Source organism: Fukomys damarensis, unplaced genomic scaffold (genome assembly GCF_012274545.1).
Source record: "Fukomys damarensis isolate Sample0158 unplaced genomic scaffold, DMR_v1.0_HiC HiC_scaffold_36, whole genome shotgun sequence".
In the NCBI taxonomy this organism is placed as follows: domain Eukaryota; kingdom Metazoa; phylum Chordata; class Mammalia; order Rodentia; family Bathyergidae; genus Fukomys; species Fukomys damarensis.
The window spans coordinates 36,649,524-36,675,385 of record NW_022900948.1 but is presented as its reverse complement, the minus strand read 5'-3'; the positions used below and the strand labels follow the sequence as shown (position 1 = coordinate 36,675,385).

The 25,862-nt window shown below is 37.1% G+C and overlaps 1 protein-coding gene and 1 long non-coding RNA gene across 2 annotated transcripts in view; both read left to right on the top strand.

The window, feature by feature from the left end:
- Window positions 1–16,463, top strand: part of LOC104847513 (complement C5) — a 39,366-nt gene extending 22,903 nt beyond the window's left edge. The window contains exons 12-18 of the mRNA XM_010602940.1: window positions 436–565; window positions 4,919–4,981; window positions 6,464–6,661; window positions 12,039–12,129; window positions 13,859–13,932; window positions 14,958–15,081; window positions 16,255–16,463. Coding sequence (XP_010601242.1) covers window positions 436–565; window positions 4,919–4,981; window positions 6,464–6,661; window positions 12,039–12,129; window positions 13,859–13,932; window positions 14,958–15,079 — 678 coding nt within the window. The 3' untranslated portion in view covers window positions 15,080–15,081; window positions 16,255–16,463. The remainder of the gene's footprint in view (window positions 1–435; window positions 566–4,918; window positions 4,982–6,463; window positions 6,662–12,038; window positions 12,130–13,858; window positions 13,933–14,957; window positions 15,082–16,254) is intronic.
- Window positions 16,464–18,001: 1,538 nt separating this feature from the next.
- Window positions 18,002–19,446, top strand: LOC104847512. Its single transcript, XR_776177.1, has 2 exons — window positions 18,002–18,093; window positions 18,763–19,446. It is a non-coding gene; the product is annotated as an uncharacterized LOC104847512 (long non-coding RNA).
- The last annotated feature ends 6,416 nt before the right edge of the window (window positions 19,447–25,862 follow it).

The window sequence follows — 25,862 nt, the reverse complement described above, 5'->3', positions numbered from 1 at the left end:
TGTTTTGCTCCACCTTTGCTGGTGCAATGAACGAAATATAGGGTCTCATCCTTCTTCTCAGAACTTAGAAAAGAACCACAAGGGGTAGTGAGTATTTCACCTATTTATTCATTCATTCCATCCAAGGACATTTTATTAATTAACTCAGTGTATAAGTTTTAAGAAAGAGGAATGTAAATTATTTTCTAAGAACTTCCAAAGGAGAATTATCCTTCTTCAGGTTAGTTACTGGGTGAGGTTTTAATAGTGAATATTCATAAACCCAAAAATTAAAAGCTAGAGAAGGTAGAAAGTGGTTGGGAAAATTGCAAAATTAGATTTTAATAATTTAGTAAGTGATGGACTTGAAACTTATCATTCTTCACAAGTCAGGCACTGTCGTCCTGTGATGTCCACTGAGTGTTGTGCTTAAGGGAATGATTTCCTTTCTAACAGGTTTTTGGAGATTCAGGGAAAAGTGACCAGGGCTGTGGAGTGAGTGGCGGCAGAGACAATGCCAAGGTGTTCGACGCAGCAGGACTCACTGTCCTCACCAATGCAGCTGCAGCTGACTCCCAACAGAATGGTAATTAATTCTCCTTCCCCACCAAGTAACATAAATGTTCTTGTTGGGAAAATACACTCCTTTTCCTGCCCTGCACCTATTCGTTCTCAAATCCCGCTTCACAACATTTCTTCTTTTTTCTTTCATTATGTTTATTGGTACTTTTTAGGTACACAGCACAGTTACATTCAGCATTGGAAATTGTACCTTTACATGATGTGTCTTGGCTCTTATTTTTTCCCCATTCTTCTCCGCTTCCAAACTTCCCTTTTTATAAAGACTTTGTTCCCATTTTTTCCTTTTCTCATGTTTTTTCTTTTCCCTTCTTTCCTTTCCCCTACCCCTCCCACTTCCCCTACTCCGTTAGCCCTTTTCTTCTTTTCTTCCAATTTCACATTATCAATTATATAGTTTCAACCTTATTTACACTTTATTTTTCACACCAGAGAAACTATTCAGTATTTACACATGTGTGTCCTATTTATTTCACTTGAGTATGGCCTCAGTATGCATCCATTTAGCTATAAATGACTCTAGTTTCTCATTCTTTATGACTGAGTAGTACTCCATTTTATTCCACGATGTTTCTTTCTTTAAAATTAAAATAATTATATTTTGGAGTAAGAACACTTAACATGAAATCTCTCCTCCTGGCAAATTTTTAAGTGTAAAATACATTATTGTTGACTGTAGATACAGTGTTACATGGAGTTGATCTGCAGAGCTTATTTATCCTGCTTCACTGAAAATTATGCCCATTGATTAGTAAGTCCCAAGTTCCTCTCTCCTGCCCTAGCAACTACAATTCAACCTTTACATTCTATGAAGTTGACTATTTTAGATCCCTCATGTAACTTGCATCATGTTCCATTTGTCTTTCTGTGACTGGCTTATTTCACTTAGCATAACATCCTCAAGTTTCAATTATGTTACTGCATATTGTAGAATTCCCCTTTTTTAAAAAAAGTTGTCTGAATAAATCATGTTTTCTTTATCCATTTATGTTAGTGAACATTTAGGTTGTTTTCACATCTTAGCTATTGTCAACAGTTACTGCGATTAATATGGGAATCATAATATTTCCTTAAGATTCTGACTTTAATTCCCTGGATCAATACCAAGAGTGGGATTGCTGCATCATAGAGTATTTCTATTTTTAATTTTTTGAGGAACTGCCATAGCAGCTGCATTAGTTTGCTTTCCCACCAACAGTGTACAAGGGTTTCAATATCCCTGTAGATTCACCAACACATCCTATCTTATTTTTTAAATAATAGCCATCCTAATAGGTATGAAGCAATATCTCATTGTGGTTTCGACTTGCATTTCTCAAATATTTAGTGATGTTGAACACTTATTAATATAACTATTGCTTATTTGTATGCCTTCTTATGATAAATGTCCACTCAAACCCATACCTCATTTAAAAATTAGATCATTAGTTAGCTTTTTTGGCTATTGAGTTATAGGAGGCCTTCATATATCTGGAGATGAATTCCATATCAGACATGCAGCTTGCAAATATTTTTCCCATTCTATATATATTGTCTTTTTACTCTGTAGATTATTTCCTTTGCTGTGCAGAAGTATTTTAGTCTAATGCCATACTACTCATTTACTTTTTTGTTGTTGTTTAGGGCACTGGTGTTATATTTGTGACATCATTTCTAAAACCAATATCAGGAAGTTTTTTCTATGTTTCTTCTAGTAGTTTTACAGTTTGAGGTCTTTTACTTAAGTCTTTATTCCATTTTGAATTGATTTTTATGAAGAAATTAAAGGCCCAGTTTCATTCTTTTTTTTTTCTCATTGAGTTTATTGGTACATTTTAGGTATACAGTACAGTTACATTCATCATTGGGATCTTGTGCCTTTACATGACAGGTCTTGGTTCTCATTTTCCCCCCTTGTCCCTGCCCTCCCTTCACCCCCTCCTCCCTCCCCACTTACAAATATTTTATTTCCATTTTTTCATTTTCTCCTATTTTTTCTTTTCCCTTATTACCTTTCCCTACCCTTCCCACTTTCCCTACACCTTTAGCCCTTTTCTTCCTATTTCACATTGTCAATTATCTCATTAGGATCTTATGTACTATTATAGTTTATTCACACCAGAGAAACTATTTAGTATTTATACATGTGTGACCTATTTATTTCTCTTAGGAGTATATCCTCAATATGTATCCATTTTCCTAGGAGTGAATCTAATTTCTCTTTCTTTATGGTTGAGTAGTATTCCATTTTATAGAAAAAAACCACACTAATTTCATTCTTTTGCATGCAGATATTTTGTTTTCCCAAATCCATTTGCTGAAAAGACTATCTTTTTCCTATTGCATATTCTTGGCACCCTTTTCAAAGATTAGATGACTGTACATTGACCATTTATTTTTGAGCTGTCTGTTCTCTTCCACTAAATATATATTATATATAATTGCTAGTACTGTACTTTTAGATCACTGTATTTTGAAATAAGGTAGTGTAATGGTACAATTCTTCCATCTTTGTTCTATTGATTTGCCTATTTATGTTCATTTGTGGTTCTAAACAAATTTTAGAATTTTTTCTATTTCTGAAAAAAATACAATTGAGATTTTGATAGGGATTTCACTGAATCTGTAGATCATGTTGAGTAGTATGGACATTGTAACAATAGTAAGTCCTCTAATTCTTTCCATTTGTTTGTACCTTCTTTAATTTCTTTCATCAACTTCAACATATAAGTATTTCAGCTCCCTAAGATTATCCTAAGTATTGTATTCTAGTCTTATTTTAAATGGGGTCATTCCTAATTTTCTTTTTAGATGTTCCAGTGTTAGTTTATATAATCCAAGTGATTTTTTTTTTTCAAATACAATTGAACTCATGGCCTTGCACTTGCCAGGAAGGTGTGGCACCACTGAGATACATCTTTATCTAAGCAAGAGATTTTTGTATTTTATTTTGTATTCTGCAACTTTACAGATTCAATTTTTAGTTTCAACAGTTTTCTAATTGGAATTCTTTAAATTTTTCTGTATACAAATATCTTATCAACTCAAAGAGGAGCACTTTTACTTTGCCCTTTCCAATTTTATTTCTTTTTCTTGCCTAGTACTCTGGTAGTAGTTCCCAGACAATGTTAAAAAGAAGCACCAAGAGTGGACACCCTTAACTTGTTTTTGATCTTAGAGGAAAAGCTTTCATTTTTAATACTGAATATAATGTCAACTGCGAAGTTTACATGTATAGTCTTTATTATGCTGAGGTGGTTTTCTTCTAATCTTAGTTAAGAGTTTTTATTATGAAAAGATGTTGAATGTCAGTAAATGCTTTTTTCCTTACATATGATTATGGAATGATGTTGAATTGCATTAACTATTGTTGGGTTAATGTGGTGTCATGTTTATTGATTATTGCACCTTGAACTATCTTGGCATCAAGGGATAAATCTCACTCATTCACAGTGCATGACCTTTTAATATGTTGGATTTGTATTTTGGTAAGTTATTTTTGCATCCATGTCCATCAAAGATATCAGCCTCTTGTTCTCATTGCAGCGTTTAGTATCAGGATAATGTTGTCCTAACAAAATGAATTTGGAATTATCTCTTCAGTTTTTTGGGAAAAGTTTGAGAAGGATTGGTGTTAATTATTCTTTACATATTTGTTAGCATTCACCAGTGGAGCCATCTGATTCTTAGCCTTTTTTCATTGGTAGGGGTTTATTATAATTATCATCGCTGATTCAATTTCCATATTTTTTGCTTAAGTAAGTTATTATATTTAATTTGTCAAAAGTGATGGAGAAATTATGAATTACCCATAACTGGTATGGAACTCATTATAATTTAATGGTAATGGGAGAGAATTCCACCCATAATAATATCCTTGTACTCAGTAAGATGCTATTAATTAACATCAATAGAATGAACTATTATTTTATTATTGAGGATAGGGACAGGATTTAATGAAGATTGTGTTCCTTGCCTGGAAGAAAGGAGTACTCACTAAATAAATTTTAAAGAGATAAAGCACCTTAAAATGTGTGCATTTGGTGATTTTTTAAAAAATCATATTTGAGATTCTTGAGACAATACACTTGCAAAGAGCTCATAACGACATTGCTGCCGTGACACATTCACTCTAGTCACGTATATCTTTTTGGTACTGCGGATTGAACTCGGGATCTTGCACTTGCAAGGTAGGCAGCGAAACCACTGAGCTAAATCCCTGTACGTATATCCTCTTACTAATTGTACAGATCGTGATTGCTGTGGGAAATAGAATAAGACAGCAGATAAAATGGGTTTGTTGTAACTCTGAAACTGTTTTCAATACGTAATTTGATGGAAATGTTCATTCTGAGGAATATTCTCTGTGTTTTTTTAACAGATGGATTATATAAGAATATTCACAGATCCAGAAGATCCATAAAAGAGGAAATAGACCAGCTAGGTGCTCTAAAGTTTCGTGGTTTTTTTTCAGAAGCTATAATGAAACAAATGTGGGATGTGCAATGTTTTTTAATTCTAGCTAATTGCCATAGAAGAGATGAAAAGATATAAAGGCACTTCCAGCTTTTATTTTCCAGAGAGATAAAGCACGCTGAGTAAATTAACCCACAGTGATTCAGTACAGTCTTAACCTAAAGGAAATAAGTATCCTTTATGTCCATTCTCTGTGGTTTCAGAGTCACTGGATATTGCCTGTACATTTTATTTTCTATCAGAGTTGCTAGCACAGCAGTTAAATGTAGGGCTTCCATTAAATTCTCGAAAAAGCTAGGTCTGAGGAACTTTAAGGCTAAAATAGTAGGTAAGATTAATTAAATTCTTATGGTATGCCAGGCACTGTTAATGCTCCATACTCATATTTTCTTGTTAAATACTCACATTTATCACATGACAGAGGTACTCTTATTATTCTCACCTTCCAGATGAAGAGATGGAAACACAGAAAAAAAATTAAATAACACATTCAAAGTCATGTGAAGGTAGTAAATGGCAAAGGCAGAATTCAAATTTGAATAGGACTGGTGTTAAAGCCCGTGCTTTGTTAGGGTAATTTTTCTCTGCCTCACAGAGCTTTGAGAATAAAATGAGATCATGCTGGTAAAACACTTAGCTCAGGAGAACTCAGCAAATGGTAATTTATCATACTCGATTCCTTTTCAAACTCTTTCTTGGCAGTGCCATACTCCAACATAGGCCAGACAGGAACTGTAATCAGTATTTTGTCACTGCAGAGTGAGTTTCTGAAAACTCAACTGTCTTGCCAAGTTTAAAAACTGGGAGAGGATCAGCCCTTTCATACCGTGGTCCAGTCATTTCCCTCATGATGTTGACTCTTGGCTCCAGCCCTGCTCTGGCCCCTAGCAGCTGTGACTACTTCACACCTCTGTTACTACCTCATCTCTAAGTGACAGAAAAGGACATCATCAACTCTAAAGCCCCCCTCCTTTTAATTGCTTTTGTTTTAAAGTAAAAGTTCTTCTAAATGCCCACCCAGACTTGCAGCTTGCCGGCCTCCATCAGAGGAGTCTAACTGTATGAAGGTTTGGAAATCAGTGATGTCGTAGGAATAAGTTTCAATTAAGATACGACAATACCATCAAGTACTCGGTAATTACTAAAAAGAATGAAGCACAAGAGGATTAACCTTGTGGGTACCAATAAGGGTACCAGTGGCAATTTTCAGAGTTTGGTCTAGAAGATGTCAGGAAGAGTTTTTCCTGCAGTGACACTCTGAAACAGAGTAGGCTGCTTCAGGAGGAACAGTTTCCCAGCCTGAGCTATTCCAGCGGGAGGGTTGTTGATCACTGGTACTAGACCCGGTGAGGCAGAGGGCTCCAGGGAGGAAGATGAATCAGAGCCGCTAAGCTCAGACCTGAGACTTTGAATCTGTACTTGGCTAAGAACAGCTGATCTATCACCGCAGCGTCCCAGTTCAGACACCCTGTCGTCCAGAAGTGTTGTTACGATGGAGCCCGCGAAAGCGAGGAGAGCTGTGGGGAGAGAGCAGAGCGGGTTACTGTTGGCCCCAGGTGCCTCACAGCTTTCCTTCAGTGCTGCAGCCGGGCGAGCGAGTTGCGGAACGACTCTACTTACAAGGTACCGATATTGGGAAGAGCACCAGGTATGTGTAAACGCTCCTGCTCCGTGTGCAGTGCCCTGGGAGGGTACCAGCTGGATTTTGTGCTGCCGCCAGAAGAAGTGCTTCCAAATTTGGTTCAATGTACAAAAGACTACTACTGCACAACAGTAAAGTAAACTACTGCACAACAAATCAAAAAAGCAAAGCAGGCCACTAGTAGTACCAATGTGGACCCCCCTAATCCAAACATTACCACTAACCCATTGTGGAGGTTGCAGCAGGTGGAATTTCCTCCACAGTACACCAGATGGTGTCCCATAAGCCGTGCTTAAGCAAATGCAAAAAACCCTCAAAACAAACAAAATCACCCCCTGCATATTATCAAGTCATAGTGCAGTGAAATTAGAAATCAACGACAAAAGAAACCACAGAAATTATGCAAATACAAATAACAGTAGTCTTCTGAATAATCACTGGATCACAGAAGAAATCAAGGGAGAAATTAGACAGTTCCTAGAATCAAACAGCAAAGTACAATATGCCAGAAATTAATGGTACACAATGAAAGCAGTCCTAAGGAGGAAGTTTATTGGTGTAAATATTCAGAACAGAAAAACAGAATAAATCCAAATAAACAACTCAGTGATACACCTCAAGGTCCTAGGGGGAAAAAATCCAAAGCCAGTACAAGAAAGAAAATTATAAAGCTCAGAATAGAAATTAATGAAACTGAGATTTAAAAATTAAAATGATCAATGAATCAGAGAGCTGGCCTTTCAGAAAATTAACAAAATAGACAAACTCTTAGCCAATCTTACCAAAAAAGGAAAGAAAACACCCAAACAAATGCAACTAGAAGTGAAAGAGGTGAAGTCAAATGTACACTGCCCTAACTCAGAAAATTATTAGTAACTACTTTGAGAAACTTTACTCCAATAAATCAAAGAACTCAGAAGTGGATGAACTTCTAGACTCTTATAAATTACCGTAATTGAACCAAGAAGATATTAAAAACCCCAAATAATCCAATAACACTTTTATAGATTCATGGAAAGACATAAAAGAGTCATTAGATCTTTTTAATAAGCAATTTACTTTTTTAGTATAATTTTCAGCTAAAACTGCAATATTTTGCATAATTATCTTCTTAATTTCTATACTCTGTCAAATAGTATACTTAAATAATATAAATAAAACCAAAGAGGATAGACTTAAAAGTAGGTCAGTAAAATTAAACACATTTTAATAAGTTTTATTCATCTTTCTTTTGCACACAAACTATGTGAAAATGAACTATGGGAAATCCCTTTCATGTATGCTTATTGGAATTTCTTTTACTTCTAATACCTCTTGTTGGATATGGTTCATGATGAAATTAAGAATAATATTTTGATCCTTAAAAGTATCCTGTTGTTTCTACACAAGGTTTTAAGCATCCCACTATATGTGACCAGTGAAGTCTGCACAGATGAATACCAAAGAATCATGTTGTCAAATATTTTCATTTTACAAATTAGCTCTTAAGAGGCTAGATGTGTTGATGTTTATCTGATCTTTTATATCCATTAGTGTTTGCTTTATTAGTTAGTTATTGATTAGTTTATTATTTATTAGTCCCTACTTTATTATCTATTTATTATTTATTTTTATTAGTTTTACTTTATTAGTGTTAGTTGTTTTATGAAGTTGGGCATGCTGGCATTTGGTGAGTATATGTTTATAATTATTATGTCTTCCAGTTGAATTGTTCCCTTAATAAATATGCGGTGACCTTCTTTACCTCTTCTGATCACAGTTTTGGCTTGAAATCCCTTTGTGTAAAACTAGGATAGCTTCTGCTTGTTTTCAGGTTTCCATTGTGTGAAATATTGTTTTTCATTATTTTCTTTTTAGTCTTTGCATTCCTTTTAGGATTGAACACATTTCTTGTATACAGCATATTGTTGAGTTTTGTTTTTGATTGGCATTCAGCCAATCTGTGTCTTTTGATTGGGGGAATTCAGACAATTCACGTAAGAGCTATTACTGAGAGCTATTGACCTATTCCTTTCATTGATTTTCTTGTTGCTTTTTCCTTTCTTTTTTTTAAATTTTTTCTTTCTTTCTGGTTAACTGCTGATTCTGCCTTTATTGGACTTTTTGTGTTGTTGGTTTCATTGTCTCTTTTTGGGATTTCCTTTCTTTTTCACACCAGGGATCAAATTTAGGAATACTGGTTTGATGGTCATGACTTTTTTAGATTCCCTTTATCATGGAAATATCTTATTTTTTCATCAATTTGAAAGAAAATCTTGCAGGATATATAAGTCTGGGTTGGACGTTGTCATTTTTCAAGGCTTGAAATGCTTCAAGTTCTCTTGGCCCTCAAGGTTTGTGTTGAGAAGTCTGCTATAATTCTAATGGATTTTCCTTTATAAATGACTTGTCACTTTGCTCTGATTCCTTTTCTTTTCTTTTTATTTATTTTATTATTTTATTGTTTTTTTAAGACAGGGTCTCACTATGTAGTTGAGACTGACCTGGAACTCACTATGTAGCCCAGGCTGGTCTTGAACTCACAGCCATCTCCTGCCTCAGCCTCCTGAGTGCTGGGATTATAGGCGTTCGCCACCACACCTGGCTTCTGATTCCTTTTTATAACAGCTTTTAAGATTCCCTCTCTGTGTTGGACTGTTGGGATTTTTGACTACTGGTGTATAACAGAGAAGTTCTTTTTCGATCATGGTTATTTGGGCTTTTCTATGCCTCACTTATTTGCATGTTAATTCTTTATATTTGGAAAGTTTTCTGCTATAATTTCTGTAAATGGATCTTTTATGACATTTGTGCTATTTTTCAGATTTTTAGATAATTTCAATGAATCTTAAATTAATTTTCTTTAGGTCATCTTTCATTGAACTTATTTTTTTCTGTTTGGCATTTTTGTGGACTATAATTCTTTGCTAGTCATTTATGTTTTATCATTTTGTTTAGCTCACTTAGATTTTTATTACTGTCTTCTGTAACTTTGGATCATTTCATTAATACATTATCTGTTCAGTTAAATCTTCTTGAACTCGCTGAGCATCTTTCTGAGTTGTTTCTTTGTCTCCTTTGTTATCATTTTGAATATTTCAACTATGTGGCTTTTGATTTCTTTTCCCTTGATGCTCCATGGATCAGCCTTGGAAGAGTTGGGAGTTTGGGGAGGCATTTTGTTGCCTTGTTTCTAGTTTTCTTTTGGTGTGTGTGTGTGTGTGTGTGTGTGTGTGTGTGTGTATGAGTGCACCAGCACACGTACTCACTAAGGTTTTTGAGAGCTTATAGTGAAACAACATTGTTGCTTGTGTGAAGATCTTTTTAGTTAGTGTCTGCTTTTCAGTGATGTATTCTTGGTGTGGCTAACTGTAGGCCTTTGCCTCTGTACCAAGATCTGGTCACTTCTGTTAACTTAGGAGAAGAGGATGTAGTGTAATTAGCACCTTGTTCTCTGGAAATGGACTGCAGTATGGTTAATGACACAGAGGTGATCCAGATATTGGCATACAGAGAAAACCTATTCATAGCAACAACTATGCTGTCTGGTAATAGCAACTAACTCAGCAACAATAAAAGCTTCAAACACAAACTGAATATTGATATACTGTAAGAACCAACAATGTACTACTCTTAGCTATAAAAGAGATCTATAATTATAGTATAAATAACAAGATGAACCAAATATCAACCTATAGTAAATATCCACTAAATGTGACAACTAACCCTCCACTACCAGTGGAAAATAATTCAACAGTGATAGCATGCAGTTATCTAAGATTAATTCAGCTTAGTTGTGATACTAGTAAAGATAGAGTGGGTGAAGAATGGAAGAATGAAATAATAAAATTTTTTTAATTAACAGTGGAAGATGAAGAGGAATGAAAGTTGAGATAAAGGATCCTATTAGGGAGTAAAAGGAAATTAATAGAACTGGATAAAAGTAACAGAAAAGAACAAGTAATAAAAAATGGAAAAAAACAAAAAACTAAGGAAAAAAGAAAGATAAAAGAAAAAATATTTAAAACAAAGGAAAAAGGACAATCTTCTAAACGCCAAGAAAACCAGTGAGAAAGAAAGAAAAAAATGAATCCAAGAAAACATTTTTCTGTATATTTTTGACTGAATGGTTTCTTCCCAGGATCCACAGTTTTAGAATCCAGAAGCCATGGTTTTCTCTGCTTAGCTTTGCAGCCTATGGGTTTGTGAGGTGCCCCTGTTCTAGAGACCCCTCTGTCCACGGATCCCACCCTCTGGCATCTGTCCAAGCTAAGGCTTGTCCTTGCTCACATTGGTAGATGGGAGAGTAATGAGCTCTCCAATCTGTGCTGGATATAGGAAGCAGGACAAGGCCTTGGCTGAGCAGACTGCTGTATTTAATACCAGCACACAGGCCCAGCCACTTTTGAAAGCCACACACTCCAGGCCCGATTTCTAACCACAGACAGTGGGCTCCCATGCCCTTCCCCACCTCCATTAAAATTTCTCAGTGGGTCTATGGCCTAGCTGATACCCTCTCTACAACTGACTCCCATGGCTGTCTCCCACCAGTCCCTGTGGGAGAGTGGGAATCTTGAAATCTATTGGTTTTTAGCTGTTCTGAGGCTGAGTCTTAAATAATCAACCCCTTCCTGAAATGACTTCTCATTGAACACTGTCTGGCAATATGATGGGTGCTGCACTGGATTCCTTCTCTAACTATTGCCTGTCAATAGAAAGAGTCATTTTTGGAGCAAACCCCCATGCTATTATTGCAGTTTACAGTGGCCCTGGGCTTTTCTTGGATTTAATGCTACTGGCCCAGTCCACTGTTTCTCCCTGGAGCTCTCAACCATGAGCGCTTTCTTTGTGTTTGTGGAGACAGGTTCCCCAGATGAGAAGCTACGGTAGCTTCCAGAGTGTTTCCTGTTTTTTTCTTTGTGTTGTGGTCTATTTCTCCAACTTTTGTAGCTTCTAATTTTCCTTTCAGTTCCCTCCTGATTCCCAGAGATCTACTTATTTCACCAAGTTGTTAATTTCCAGGTGTATAGAATCTGGGTCCCATAGAGGCTGGGGTTTTTTGTTTGTCTGTTTTGTTTTGTTTTTTGTTTTTTATATTTGTTTTTTGGTTTTTTGGGTTTGTTTTTTTTTTTTTGTACTGGGGTTTGAACTCCGGACCTTGTGCTTGCAAGGCAAGAGGCAGCACAAACTGAGCTAACCGCGGCCCCTCAAAGAGGCTGCATTTTTGCTGTTAAGTTCTACTCTGCCATTTTGGTTCTCCTCTATTTTTCCATTTTGATATCACAAAAATATATGTTTGACTAAAGTCCTTGGTGTTTAATTCAAAGTTAAAACATCTTTCTTGAACATATAACTCTATTGTATGTTATGCTTAGTCTGTGATTTTATTCTTCTAATAATTTAGCTCCTGGAGAAATCCCCATATTTGCAGCCCGAGATCGAACTGCAATTGATTTAGAAAACTGGTTGTGGGAAGTACACCATGTTCCTAAAAGGTATTTCAAGGCTTTCATCTTTATTTTCTTCAAGAAAATTTTTAAAAATATTTAGACATGATGAGCATGCAGTCAGGTGGTCTTCAAAGAACTTCTTTGATAAATAAGGGTAGAATTAACATTTGATCAAAGTTAATTTGAGTTAGCTTTGCCCTCCTACATGGATTAACTACAAATAAAGGTTCTTTCCAAAAGAATGTTATTTAACTTACCTTTAATTTCAGCTAAGCATGCAGTATGGTGTGAGATCTGGGTTTTGCATTTTTTCAAACAACTTCTTTGTACCAAACTCCTTAACAATGCGTGTTGCCCATGTAGGCATGCATTTTCAGTGATATTCCTCCATATAACAAGTGAAAAGAGGTGCTATTTCCCTCCTGCAACAAACATACACTGTAAAACAACCCACGAGGCTTGGGAGGCAATTGGTTTTGTTCAGTTACCACACTTTGCTTTATGCTCCATGACTCTAGTTTTACCCACTTTTCTTTTCCAGTTCACTCTCCAAACACAGCGACATAAGTGATTATCTTGCAATCCAAATCTGATCATCTCATTTCCCCACCTAAACTACTCCATGTCCTGTGTGTGTGTGTGTGTGTGTGTGTGTGTGTGTACTAGGGATCAAACTCATGTCCTTGCGCTTGTGAGGCAGGCAGCAGAACCACTGAGCTAAATCCCTGGCAAACTACTCGGTGTCCTACCCAGTGAAGCCTATGTAGATTAAGAGGCCTACCCCAACAGCTTCAGCTTTGTCTCGCAGCAACCATTTCCTTTACCCCCCACTGTACACTTTCTCTTCCAGCACATACACTCCTGAAAGTCTTAGTACTTTTTCTTGGAAATACTTTCCTAGCCCCACACTCCTCGCAAACTGTACTTCACACTTTGCAATCCAGTTCAGAGAGTAGGTTTACAAAAAAGTGGCCTCCAAAGAATTACATCCGTAACTTTTCTTTCATACTATAGTTTCTACAAACTTCTGTTGAAGCACATATGAAGCTCTATGATAATTTATTTATTTACATGTTTCCCTCTTCTAGAGTAACATCATGGAAGAGACACCTTTCTATCCTATTTGGTACTAAGAATTTGTCTAGTACATGTTAGTTAGGAAATGTCCATGGGACACATAATTAGCTAATGGATTTCTGATTTCTGAAAATTATTTTTATTTCATCTATTTTTGCACACCATATTTTTCTTAGTAGAGTTCCCTGAATGTAATTAATTTTTTTTTTTTTTGCTACTGGGGATTGAACTCGGGTCCTTGTGCTTGTCAGTCAGGCTCCGGAACCACTGAGCTAAATCCCCAGCCCAGTAATTAAATATTTAGTTCATAACTTATAATATAGCCTTTTGAAATCCTGATTATGGAGTAGATCAATGAACGTGAAGTATAAAACCTGGCAGTATGAATTAGGTTTGACCATATGTATCTATTGGTATTTAAATATTTTTATCTATATAAATAGCAGTTTCACATATTTAACTTAATACAAATGCATGGGAAATTGTTCTGAATGTGTAAAATTCTCTCATTCTCTGTCCTTCTAAAATTTTCTTTGCCTCTTCCCCACTCAGAGTCCCTGATTTAAGTTAGTTTCCTTGTAATTTGCCTCAAGAGCCCATATCTGACATGCACAAATATTCTGACTAACAGAGTATTTGGTTTCAAATTACTCAAAGCTTGCCTGTGTTAGATGACTATGAAATGTTTTATCTTCAGGAATCAGCTGGAGTTGGTGCTACCTGATCTCACAACCACCTGGGAAATTCAAGGGGTTGGTATTTCAGATAAAGGTAAGAAGCTGGTCTGATACACTATTTTGATTCTGGGAATAGATAGTAATGTATCCATCATTTTATTGACAGTTTCCCCTGGACTTTAGGGGGTGAATGTTTGATGCTCTTATAATCTAGACTTAAAATGAAATATTTGTGTCTTTGGACATATTTTTTTTCATTCAATGTTTTTACAAGCCAGCCCTTGTGAGCAACAATTATGGGTCATAATACCATTTTTTAAAGACCATATATTTGATTTTTACAATTCAATATCTCTACCTATTTAAGTGAGTTCTATAGTAATTAAATAACTTTTTGATATGTTGTAAAACAGTATTAGGTCAGACTACTTAAAATCCATGCTTTGTAACCACAGAACTAACAACAACAGAGTCACAATCCTGACAAAGTTAAAAAAAAATCATAAAACTGGGTCAGGAGTACATAGGTTTTTGTTTTGTTTTGTTTTGTTTTGTTTTATACCATCCTATTTGTAGAGACCTGAAACTTTTTGTAATAAAAAGTTTTTAAAATTCACAAATAATAACTTTCAAAACTCTTTACTAAAGACCATTATTTGAATGTTTGAGTCAAAGTTTTGTCTCTCAGATGTTCCCCCAACCTACTCTCACATGAATCAGACTTTGGACGAGCTTACCTAAAAGATCGTCTTTCCCTTGTGTAATCTCTCTCCTATTACCTTCTTCAATGCCTCATACTATGTATCACTTTTCTGACAGTTTTTCACATCTTTGTTTATGCCTACCTGACTGAAATATAAGCTCCAAGCAATTAGCTATTTTATCTGTCCCTTTTACTGTGGCATTTCATTGGCTAAAAAAATGGCTGGGCCCTAGTAGAGTCTCCAATATCAATTCATTGAAAAAATAATGGTCATAAAATAGGAGTTTCAGGAGCAATGAGCAATATAGGCAGGAAAAAAAAAGGAAACTCAATGTGTGATATTTTTCTATCCATAAAGTAAGAAAAACACAAGAATTTTAATACGTCAGTGTATACTCATAGTGTCATGTCTCTAGGTCTATGTGTAGCTGATGTGCTGAATGTGGAGGTTTATCAAGAGCACTTCTCAGTCATAAGCAACGATAGTACAAGACGATTAAAAGGAGCATTTTCTAACATCAAAACCCTAGGAATCTAAAAGTAAGTGAGTACATGATACTATATTCAATGACTGAGAAATCTGAGGGTAAAATCACTTCACTTTAATGCACAAAGTATCTAAGCACATGTGCAGCGTGTGAGGGTCAGGGAAGTGATGGAGACCTTTCAAATTATAATGTATCAGGAGGAGCTGAATGAAAATGTAGTGGGAATAACATCACATTTTGTTGGGAATGATGGGAGATCAGACAAAGTTTCCTCAGGTAATCTGTAGAAAGAGAAAGCAGGTCAGTGGTTGCTAGGTGTTGGGGAAGGGGAGGATAGAGAGTAACTGCTTAGTGGAACAGGAAGTGATCCACTTTGCTAAAGCTCAAAGAGCTACATAGTAATTGCCAAACACAAACACAGCCCTCAAACATTGTTACCAATTTATAAATATTTCCTTCTTGCCCCTACTGAGTATCTTTTTGTACTATCAGAGTGTGCTGGATCAAACTCGGAAAGACATCCTGCCCTCTGTTGGCTAGCTTCTGATAACCACATTTTCATTGACTATCTGCCCAAGGCCTGTGCATGCATGCCGCCAACGGCCAAAAGTATGTTTTGGTTGAATACGTGTTAGCAAAAACAAATCGACTTTTATTTCTCAGTACTGGGGATTGAATCCAGGGCCTTCGCATTGAGCTCCATCCCCAAACCTTTTTATTTTGAAATAGACTCTAAGTTGCCCAGATAGGACTCAAACTTGAAGTTCTCCTACCTCAGCCTCCCAAGTGCTAGTATTACAAGCGTGTACCAACATGCCATCTCAAATTTTAAAGTATGATTAAGGTCTTCAAATGAAATTTCAATATATTTTTAAATAAATTCTGCCATCTAATAAAAGAGAATACTCTATATTTCTCCCCCATGAAAAAAATCTTTAATAATTCCTCCAAAGTTGAATATCATGTTTCAAAGCAGCTGATAAGCAATATTTGTGAATATCAAATGCAAAAGGAGAAAAAAGGAGAAACTGATAACAAATACAGCATTCATTCTTTGTATTTCCCTTTTATTATCAAAATCACATGTTGCCCAGCTTACTTGAATTTAGGTGTAGCTAAGGCTAAACACACAAGGAAATCTGAATTGCGTGAGTCTTCCAGGAATGCTACCCAATGAGAGTTGATTCAACAGATAGGTGTCTCTTTTCTGCCTTTTTTTTTTCAGCCCTTAACTCAGAAACGCTGGTAGGTGTTTCAGCAACCTTGTGGAACCATGACCTTCTAGGAACGCAACCTTCTAGGCACCAGGATAGTGGAAAAAAAAAAATTAGTCCCTGCCCAATGACATGTTGAAGCTCCGTTCCAGTTCTTGACTGCTCACTACTGGATTTCTTTTATGTGAGAGGGAAATAAATGCTTGTTTCATTTAAGTAACACTTATTTTGTCTGTTAAATCTAATTGAATTAAGATAGTCATGTTTAATAGTGTTTTTATTGCCTCTAGCAAGTAAAATATGTGAGCAGGAGTTTATCAGATGTATTTGGTTTGCTACTTTTAGACCCCAGGTTTATTTCATCTTGCCAGCTCTTACCTCTGGTCCATTTTCTTTACACACTTGTCTCAAACATCTTGTTTTGTACTATTTTTAATTGCACAAATAATATATCAACCTATACTTCTAAACAATTTAGACAGCATATCTGTATAGAAGCTGTACATATTTTCTTTCCTATCAGTAAGCTTTCCCCCATCCAGGCAAGCAGGCCAGTCTGCAGAATGCTAACCGTAGAAAGCCATGCCACTAAAGTGCCAGTTTATCCAATAATCAACTGCTGAATGTTCACCTTGCTAACTCTACCAAAAGATGAACTGGAATGGCAGACTAGTTTATCAAGAATCTTTTTTTTTTATATCTTTGATGGGAATATTCCTATGGGAATTTTTTTATTTATACTGGTTTATATATTGGAATTTTTTTTTTTGCTAAATTCTGATGTCTTCTGAATGCTTTCAAATTTGAAAAAACCATTTGATGAATTGATGAGAGAATACAGTTATTCAAAAAGAGCTAACATTTGAAACATGAATGCCATTTAAAATGTCAGATCCCATCCCATATGATAAACTGCAACAATAATTCCATTGCACACGAAATGTTGAAACTATGGTTACTAGTAGGAAACAATCAGGATACATTTTATTAGCAATCTCAATATGAAAGGAAAAAACTCAAAACTCCAAGAAATGAAATTACAGGGGTTGGGGTGTAATTCAGCGGGCACAGGGCCTGCCTGGCAAGCTTGAGGTCCCAAGTTTGATCCCTGGCACACACACAAGAAAAGTAGGAGGCAGCAGAACCAGTTTGTCTGGACATCTAATAAATATTTGAAACTTGCAATAACTTTTCTTGTTTTTGTTTTTTTTTGGGGGGGGGCATTGAGACAGGGTCTCACTATGTAGTTGAGACTGACCTGGAACTCACTATGTATCCTAGGCTGGTCTTGAACTCACAGCAATCCTCCTGCCTCAGCCTCCCGAGTGCTGGGATTACAGGCATGCAATAACTTTTCTAAGTGGATTAAGTAGACAATTACCTGTTATTTTATAAATGAAAAAAATGAAGCATAGTTAAGACTTGAAAACATAAGCCATCTCCCAAAATATAATCTATATTTAATTATATATTGTAGAGAAAATAAATGGAAATAAGAGATGGGCCAGAAAAGGAAGAAACAAGTAGCCAGATGTCTATGTTGACAAGATTTGTGAGAAGCAGCAATGCAATTCTTACAAGGAAATCAGCCAGAGATATACTAACTAGATTATATTTCCCAGAACAAAAACTAATTTTACAAGTTAACTAAAATTTGGAAGGTATCCTTGCATACTTGCCTTCTCATGTTTTCCAATGGAATAAGTCACTAATTTTATTCTACTAAATGATGACAATTACATCTTATTTCAGAGTCTAAAAGAGAAAATTTTATGGAAAAGCATTCAAGCCATTTAGGATGTTGCTGCTAAAGAATTTTTTTTTTAATCCTCGCTACTTAGGAGACAGAGGTAAGAAGATCACAAGTTTGAGATCAACCTGGGAACTGAGTGTGATCACAACTCAAAAATAAATAAAAAGGCTTGGGAGTGTAGCTCAGTAGTGGAGTGCTTTCCAGGTATGTGTGAGGACCTCAGTTTGATACCTTGGGCTGCAGAGTATACAGTTAAATTTTAAAAGTTATGAATTGTCATCAACATATAAAAATAGAAGGACTTAAAACTAAACTTCAGACCTAACCTACTAAGCAAATTTTTCAGAGTGGCTCTATGTATTATTAATGTCCAGTTTATAACAAAAATTATTATAAGACATGCAACAGAGCAGAAAAGTGTAGCCGGTATAATAGGAAAAAAAGCCACAAAAAACTGCCTGAGGAGTCCTAGGCACTGGACTCTAGAAACAGACTATATTAGGTATTGCAAATATGATTAGAGAACTAAAGAAAACGATGCTAAAGAACTGAAAGAAAATAAAAGAATGACGTCTATAATCCCAGCATCCTGGGAATCTGAGGAAGGAGGATCACAGGTTCTAGCCTAGCCTGATCAACTTACCAACTCTGTCTCAAAATAAAATGTTAAAAAAAAAAAAGACTAAGAATGTAGCTTACTGTGCAGGGTCTTTGGTTCAATCATCAGTACCAAATAAAAAGAATAAAAAAAATACTATCTCACCAGATAAACAATATTAACCAAGATGAAGATTATGAATGAGAACCAAATAGAAATTCTGGAGTTGAAAACTAGGATAACTGAAATGAAAAACTCATCGGAGGCATTCAACAGTAGGTTTGACAATGCAGAAGAATGAGCAAATTTAAAGACAGATTGATTGACATAATCTGAGAAGCAAAAAGAAGAAAAATAAATTTTCTGCATGCCGTTTTGAGCACCACCAAATGCACCAGCATCTGTAGAAAGGGAGACCTCTGGTACATCATCAAATATACCCATGTGTGCATGAAGGGAGTTCCAGGAGGAAAGGAAAAGCGGAAAAGGGCAGGACATTTTTGAAGAAATATTGGCCAAAAGTTTGCAAATGTGATGAAATTCTTCATCTATACATCCAAAGAAATCAATGAACTTGAAGTCAGTGTGTGTGTAGGGGGACAGACCACGGGAGGGAGGGCTGCCCTGGGAAGCACATTATTAGCCAAAAGAAATTTAGGTGATAGTAATGTGTGGCTCTTTTACATTAAGCTATGGTTTCCTACAAGCATCTGAACACAGCAGCGTCTCTACGTGCATGACTGCTTACCCACAAAGTGTATTGAGTGCTTTCCACAATCGCCTTGACCATTGCCTTGAAGCACTGCCCCAAGCTGCATGAACTCTAGCTATGCCACTGCTCTGAGTATGGTAAACTCAGGGGATTACATGGATATGTCATGATGACATCGCCAAGTGCCGATGACAAAGAGAAAAATCTTGAAAATAGCAACGGAAAGGTAGCACACCATGATATAAAGGATTTGAAAAAAAAAAAAAAAGAAAGAAAGAAAACAGCTGACTTCTTGTCAGAAAACAGAAGGCCCCAAGGTAGTCATATGATGTTTTCAAAAAAGATTGAAAGGAAAAGACTATGCATCAAAAATTCTACGTATGCCAGGACTTTGGTGATTAGGATTCAACATAAGAATTTTAGGGGTCACACACACTCAGACCTTAGTACTATCACAGAACCCAAGTGTACCTGTTCAACGTTACTTAATTTATATTCTTGAAAATTTCTGATCTTCTTGACATTCCTTGCTCACTCTGCCAACACATTCCCTTGCATTATTAGAGAAAGTGTTTTGAGAGATTTGTCCTGGGCATCAGATATGAATTCACTCCCGGCTCAGCTCTTCCAGGGCTGGCTGGCTCCTTGGGCATCCAGCTGTGCAGTTGCCAGGGCCCTGCACTCAGAAAGGCTCCATACTTGCGCTATATCTCTGTCTTAAAGTTTCTCTCTCCCCGCCGCCTCTTTTCTGGTACTGGGGATTGAACTTGGGTCCTTGCACTTGCGAGGCAGGCAGTGGAACCACTGGGCTAACTCCCCAGCCCAATCATTTTATTTCTGCGCCTGCATTTTACAAGTGAAGTCATCATTCCTTGCCAGCTCTTTCACGTAGAGCATTCACAATGCTCTCTGACAGAATTCCAGGTGTACATGGTGTATGAAGCCTCAAGGTGAAAGCAAGGAAAGTGTGTTAGGTCTGTGGCTGAGCAAGTGGGGCACTGACAACCCCTAGAAGCCACATTCCCAATGGGAACCAGGATCTGTTCTAGGCAGAAAAGGAGGCAATAACATGCTGGAAAATGACACGACATCGCATCCATTCTTACTTGTTCTCCTATGTCAGGCAACTACTTACACAGAATATGATAGCATCAAAGGAAGAGGAAAGATGGGGCAACCTATAGCTCTGTTTCCTTCCAGGCTTTCCTTATTTATCAATTACCAAAGATAGAGAGTGTTGTTAGAACAAACACATCAAAAATAAAACAAAACAGCTGAGTTATTTGTGTGCAGTGTTTCTACTGTTCTGGGATGAATGACATACAGATGTACGTAGGAACAACCGCAGACTAAGTGTACTCTTGGTAACTGCACATATGAGCCGAATGCTGTTATGTTTGTATTTGAAGCTGGCTTTGCACAAAATATTAAGATGAACGGTAAAATTCATACCAATAATGCAAAATTTTAATTTTACTTTCATTGACATTAAAAATAAAATTTAAAAAACAGCATAAGTTGAGGGAGATGTTACAGAAGGAACAGACCTTATATTTTAATACCTTAACAGCATTTTTTCCTGCTTTTTTTTTTTTAACAAGGAACTCCATATTTTCATCTTGCTCTGTGCCCCTCAAATTACATAGGCAATCATGTCTACTTCTTCGTATGTCACTCCGGGCTGTATTGTTTTTAACTCTGATTATCAGATGATTTATCTGTGAAGTGTATAATGTTAATGTTACAGAAGGAACAGACCTTATATTTTAATACCTTAACAGCATTTTTTCCTGCTTTTTTTTTTTTTAACAAGGAACTCCATATTTTCACCTTGCTCTGTGCCCCTCAAATTACATAGGCAATCATGTCTACTTCTTCCTATGTCACTCCGGGCTGTATTGTTTTTAACTCTGATTATCAGATGATTTATCTGTGAAGTGTGGATAATGTTAAATCATGCCAGTAACTCTCAAGTGGCTTCTGCCAATGGGCAATCATCAGGGTCAATGTTGGAGGCCAACTGCCTTACCGAGCCACTGGATGGGTGACAGCTGCTAGAGTTAGATGAAGGAGCTTATGTTGAGAGAAGTAAGACTAAATGAATAAGTAAATAAATAAATGTGCCACTGAAGCCAAAGAGGGTTAATAGTCTGAGCTTGCTTCAATAGATTATTGAGGGTACAGAGAGAACAGCTCAGTAAGGCTATACAACCATGAGTGACAAAGGGAGAGCGGGCAACTTGTTTTTATATTATTGTCTCTGTTTCCTCTGAAGCAAATGTGCTTAACTGCATTCCACCAACACTTGAGTTTCTCTTTTAACTTCTTATTTTCCACCCACCTCCTACCCCTTACCCTGAAATCCTCTCCTAGCATGGATTAGGATCTAAAGCAGCCTTTTGGGTTATACTATTCCAACCCACTACTCTGATGATTACAAGAATAGTGTAAGCAATGGCTTTCTTCTCTATGTTTCCCCAGACACACTTTGGGATTTAAATATAACTTCGTTCACAGTGGATTGGGAACCATATATTTATACAATGACTACTCATGTAAATATTGCTAGATAATGGCATGCTATTTATATATTAAAACTTAAGTAACAGCTGTTCCTGTGTCATTTGTGGCTTGGCTTTTTTAGGCAACCTTGCATTCCATTGTGTGCATATACAGAATTAATTTGTCATTCTATTGTTTTAAGTTGCATCTCAGTTATTGATATTACAAATAATGCCACGAAGAGCATTCCTAGAGTAGCGGCTTTAAGGTAATGCATGAAAACCCTTTCTGTGGTGTTGGTGTTGGGAAACCTTTTAGAGCTTTCAATGATACAAACAGTCTGCTCTGCACAGGTGCTGTAGGTTTGCCATCCCTGAAGTGTTTACTTTTCATTATTCCTCCTAAGTTGTTTGCAGTGTGTAGTGAAGTCTGATGAGATGTTGATATGCTAAAAAGTTGGGTGTAGATACTAGAGCAGAATTAAGAGGAAATAAGGGCTGCTTCCAGGGTCTGATGTTGATAGAACAAACTACTTGGGAGAAGACTTTTAACTGAGCTAAAGAAGTGGAACCTGGGGCTGGGGATTTAGCTCAGTGGTGCCACTGCCTACCTCGTAAGCGCAGGGACCCAAGTTCAATTCCCGGTACCAAAAAAAAAAAAATTAGAGCCTGAACACTCGAGAAAAGACATTGGTGTGTTGATCAGTATAACAAATACCTGAAATGATCAATTTATAAACAGAAAAGGTTTATTTTGGCTTACAGATTTAGAAGATCTATACACGATGCTTTTAGGCCTCTGGTCAGGGTACAGCATATCGCAACAAGAGTGAGTAGTAGAGCAAAACCTTTCTTGGAAGTGAAAGATGGGCTAGGATCCCCTTCAAGGGTCGAAGGGCAGCCCCAGTGACCTTAAGACCTCCCACTACACCCCATATCTTAAGGGTTCTACTATGGTGAGCCATTATGGTGAGCCTTGACACAGGCCTAGCCATGATTGAACTTTTGAGTCACCTCGCTGGCACGGACGTGCTCTCGCCCATAGCCACGGGTGAGTTCAGCTGGTAGCAGATGTAACCCATAATGGTTATTGTTTCCCTCTGGAATGTGTGGGCGGTACCCTCGCTCCCGTGCAGCCCTCGCTCCCATGCAGCTGGAGAGTATAAAAGGAAGAGGTTCTGTAATAAAGCAAGCAAGCAATAAAGTGAGCAACCAAGCAAGGAACATGAGAAGAAAGGTGCCTCCCGTCTCTCTGTCCTCGTCCTTTCAGGTTTAGGACCTGCTGGCAGGATCCTGACGTCGCGGCTCGCGACATTCTACAACCTCCCAGTACCTCTATTCTGGAGAATAAACACATGGGCCTTTAGGGACACACTAGATGCAAACTATAGATGGTTTCTCCTTTGCTCTGATCAACTAAAACAATTATTTCATTCAGATTTGGGTAAGCTCCATAAGCTTCCATAGATGGAAGTCAATGGTTTTAAAACAATGCTTCCAAGGCCCAACTGCCCATCAACAGGAGACTGGTTAAGAACATGTGTGTATGCTTTTAATATAAAATGGGGTACTATTCAGCCATAAAGAATGAGAAATTAGAGACATTTATAACTAAATGGATGCACATTGATGCCGTACTCTTAAGTGAAATAAATAGGAAACACGTGTGTGAATACTGACTAGTTACTCTGATATGAGAAACTGGAAGTATAAATAACAATCAAAATATATAATACATAACGTGAAATAGGAAGAAAAGATCTAAAAGGAAGGAGACGTGGGAAGGGTAGGCGAAAGGAAAGAAGAGAAAGAAAGAAATGTGAGAAAAGGCAAAAATGGAAACAAGATCTTTATAAATAGGGAGGGGCAGAGGGGTAGAAGGGAGAGCAAGGGAATGGGGAAAAAATAAGAACCAAGATGTATCATGTAAAGATACAAACTCCCAATAATGAACGTCAGCATATTATATACCTAAAATGGACGGATAAAGTTAATGAATGAAATAACAAACAGCAGTGTGTCCAAGCACCTCAGCGCTTCCCGTGGAGCCTTCCCAAGGTCCACCTCGGGGTCCACCCGGAGCAGACAGCAGGGTCTTCCCAGTCTTCTTCGCTCCTTCTTCTGTACCTGGAGCATCCCTGTAAAATTTGGTTTCTTTTAATATTTTTGCGGCTAGATGTATTTTGAAATCCACTCAAATACACACGCACCCGTGCACGCAGGCACAGTGCCAAGACAGTGGAATAATGAGAGATATTTACTTGTAAGATTCCCTAAAGGAATGTAGTTTGTACTACAAGATTCCCTTTCATGCTGATGTTAAGGGACAGCATCTACACATGCTGTGTTCTGCGGTGCTGAAGCAGTAACGCATCTACTACTCACCAAGTTGAGAGTGTAAATAAATTGAGTGATACTAAGGCATGAGACAGGCCTTCAGCAAAACAACAGGCTGAGAGACAAACGTCATCTTATGCTAGTACCAGCCTACATTGGGATATAACATGCACGCTTCTCAAGTCTCAATTTAGATTGATTTAATTCTGAGCAGACAGCTCTGTTTCCTGAGTGGCCTCCAGACTCAAAATAGAAACATAAAAATGACCTAAGTAATTATGGGCTATAGAGTCCACCCTACACTAGCTACAGAACAGGAACGGAAGTTAGTGAGCTGGTGGGCTGAATTTCTACAGCTGATAACACAATTTATCTCAGGTCTTGTCATTCTTTATCCATTAATATTGCTGCCCTGCACATTGGTTGATTTTGAAAATCATACACATAAAAGTCATTTGCTGTGCATGATAAAGAGATCTGTAGTTTATATTACTAGAAAATGGGTTTCCAGACATTGTTACTGAGTGTGAAATAACTTTTTCAAGAATGTCCCATTAAAAGATACAGAGTTAGCGCCCTTCCAGGAACAACTTCATGCCAGGACAAAGTCAGGAAACAATCACAAGCAATCCGGTTACTTGGCTGGAGTGAGGAGTGAGAGCAAACAGAACCCAGGCCAGGAGGGTTAGCAACTAGGTTAGGTCATCCGGGCTCCACCGGAGGCCAGACTTGAGGTGCCCTTAACAGGAAGAGCAAGCCAGGGACTGCTGACGTTTCTGCGAGATCTGAGATTTTCTTCTTTTAGAAAAGCAGTATTTATACAAAACAAAATCAAAGACTTGCTCACAGGTCACTTTTTATAGCTGAATGGATGGACCTTGAGACCATAGCCATAAGTGAAATAAATCAGACACAAATGTTTAAATACCACGTTGTTTCTGTGGTGTGGGAAATTAAAAGTGGAAATAAGGACTGACACATATAATAGAGACTGGGAAGTGGGAAGGAATGTTCAAATGAGAAAGGGAACGAGGGAGGGGGATGGAAAGGAGGGACAAGAAAAAAGAAAATTAAAGGAAAAAATGGAAACAAAGCTTTTGTACCTAAGGGAGGGGGGAATGGGGAAAAAAGCAGCAAGATATATCATGTACTAATACAAATTCCCTATGATGAATGTTATTGTGTGTATCTAAAATGCACCAACAAATCTTTTACTAAAAAAAAAAAATTCATGGTTGAGCCATGTTTAGAAGACAGACTCAGAATATTTTAGTTAAACGTAACTGAGGCTCTGTATGCACTGTTGAACTTCCGTTCTATGGAGAACCTGTAAGATCCACCATTCTTTAAACATTTCTGCTAGAGAAACAGGCCAATCATGTGCAAATATCCTTTATTAGCATTTACTCTATAGCACAAGCAAGCAAACTTCTTTCCACCTGAAATACAAATATTACCCATGTTGATTGGAGTGTACTTGCTCTCTCTTAAATTCCTTTTCCCGAAAATGATGGCAAAAGTACTTTGTTTGTTTTAACTTGACCCATCTTTCGTAACCCAGCTTAATTATTTTACAAATTTCCCTTTGAAATAAATGGACCAGACGATCAGACAGTAGTGGCAGATTTGAGCCATTTCTCTGACATATGAAAGAGGCACTCCTAGGGAAATTTTTATCAAGTTTTCCATTGTGCTCCTTTTCTCTCCTAAGAAATTCA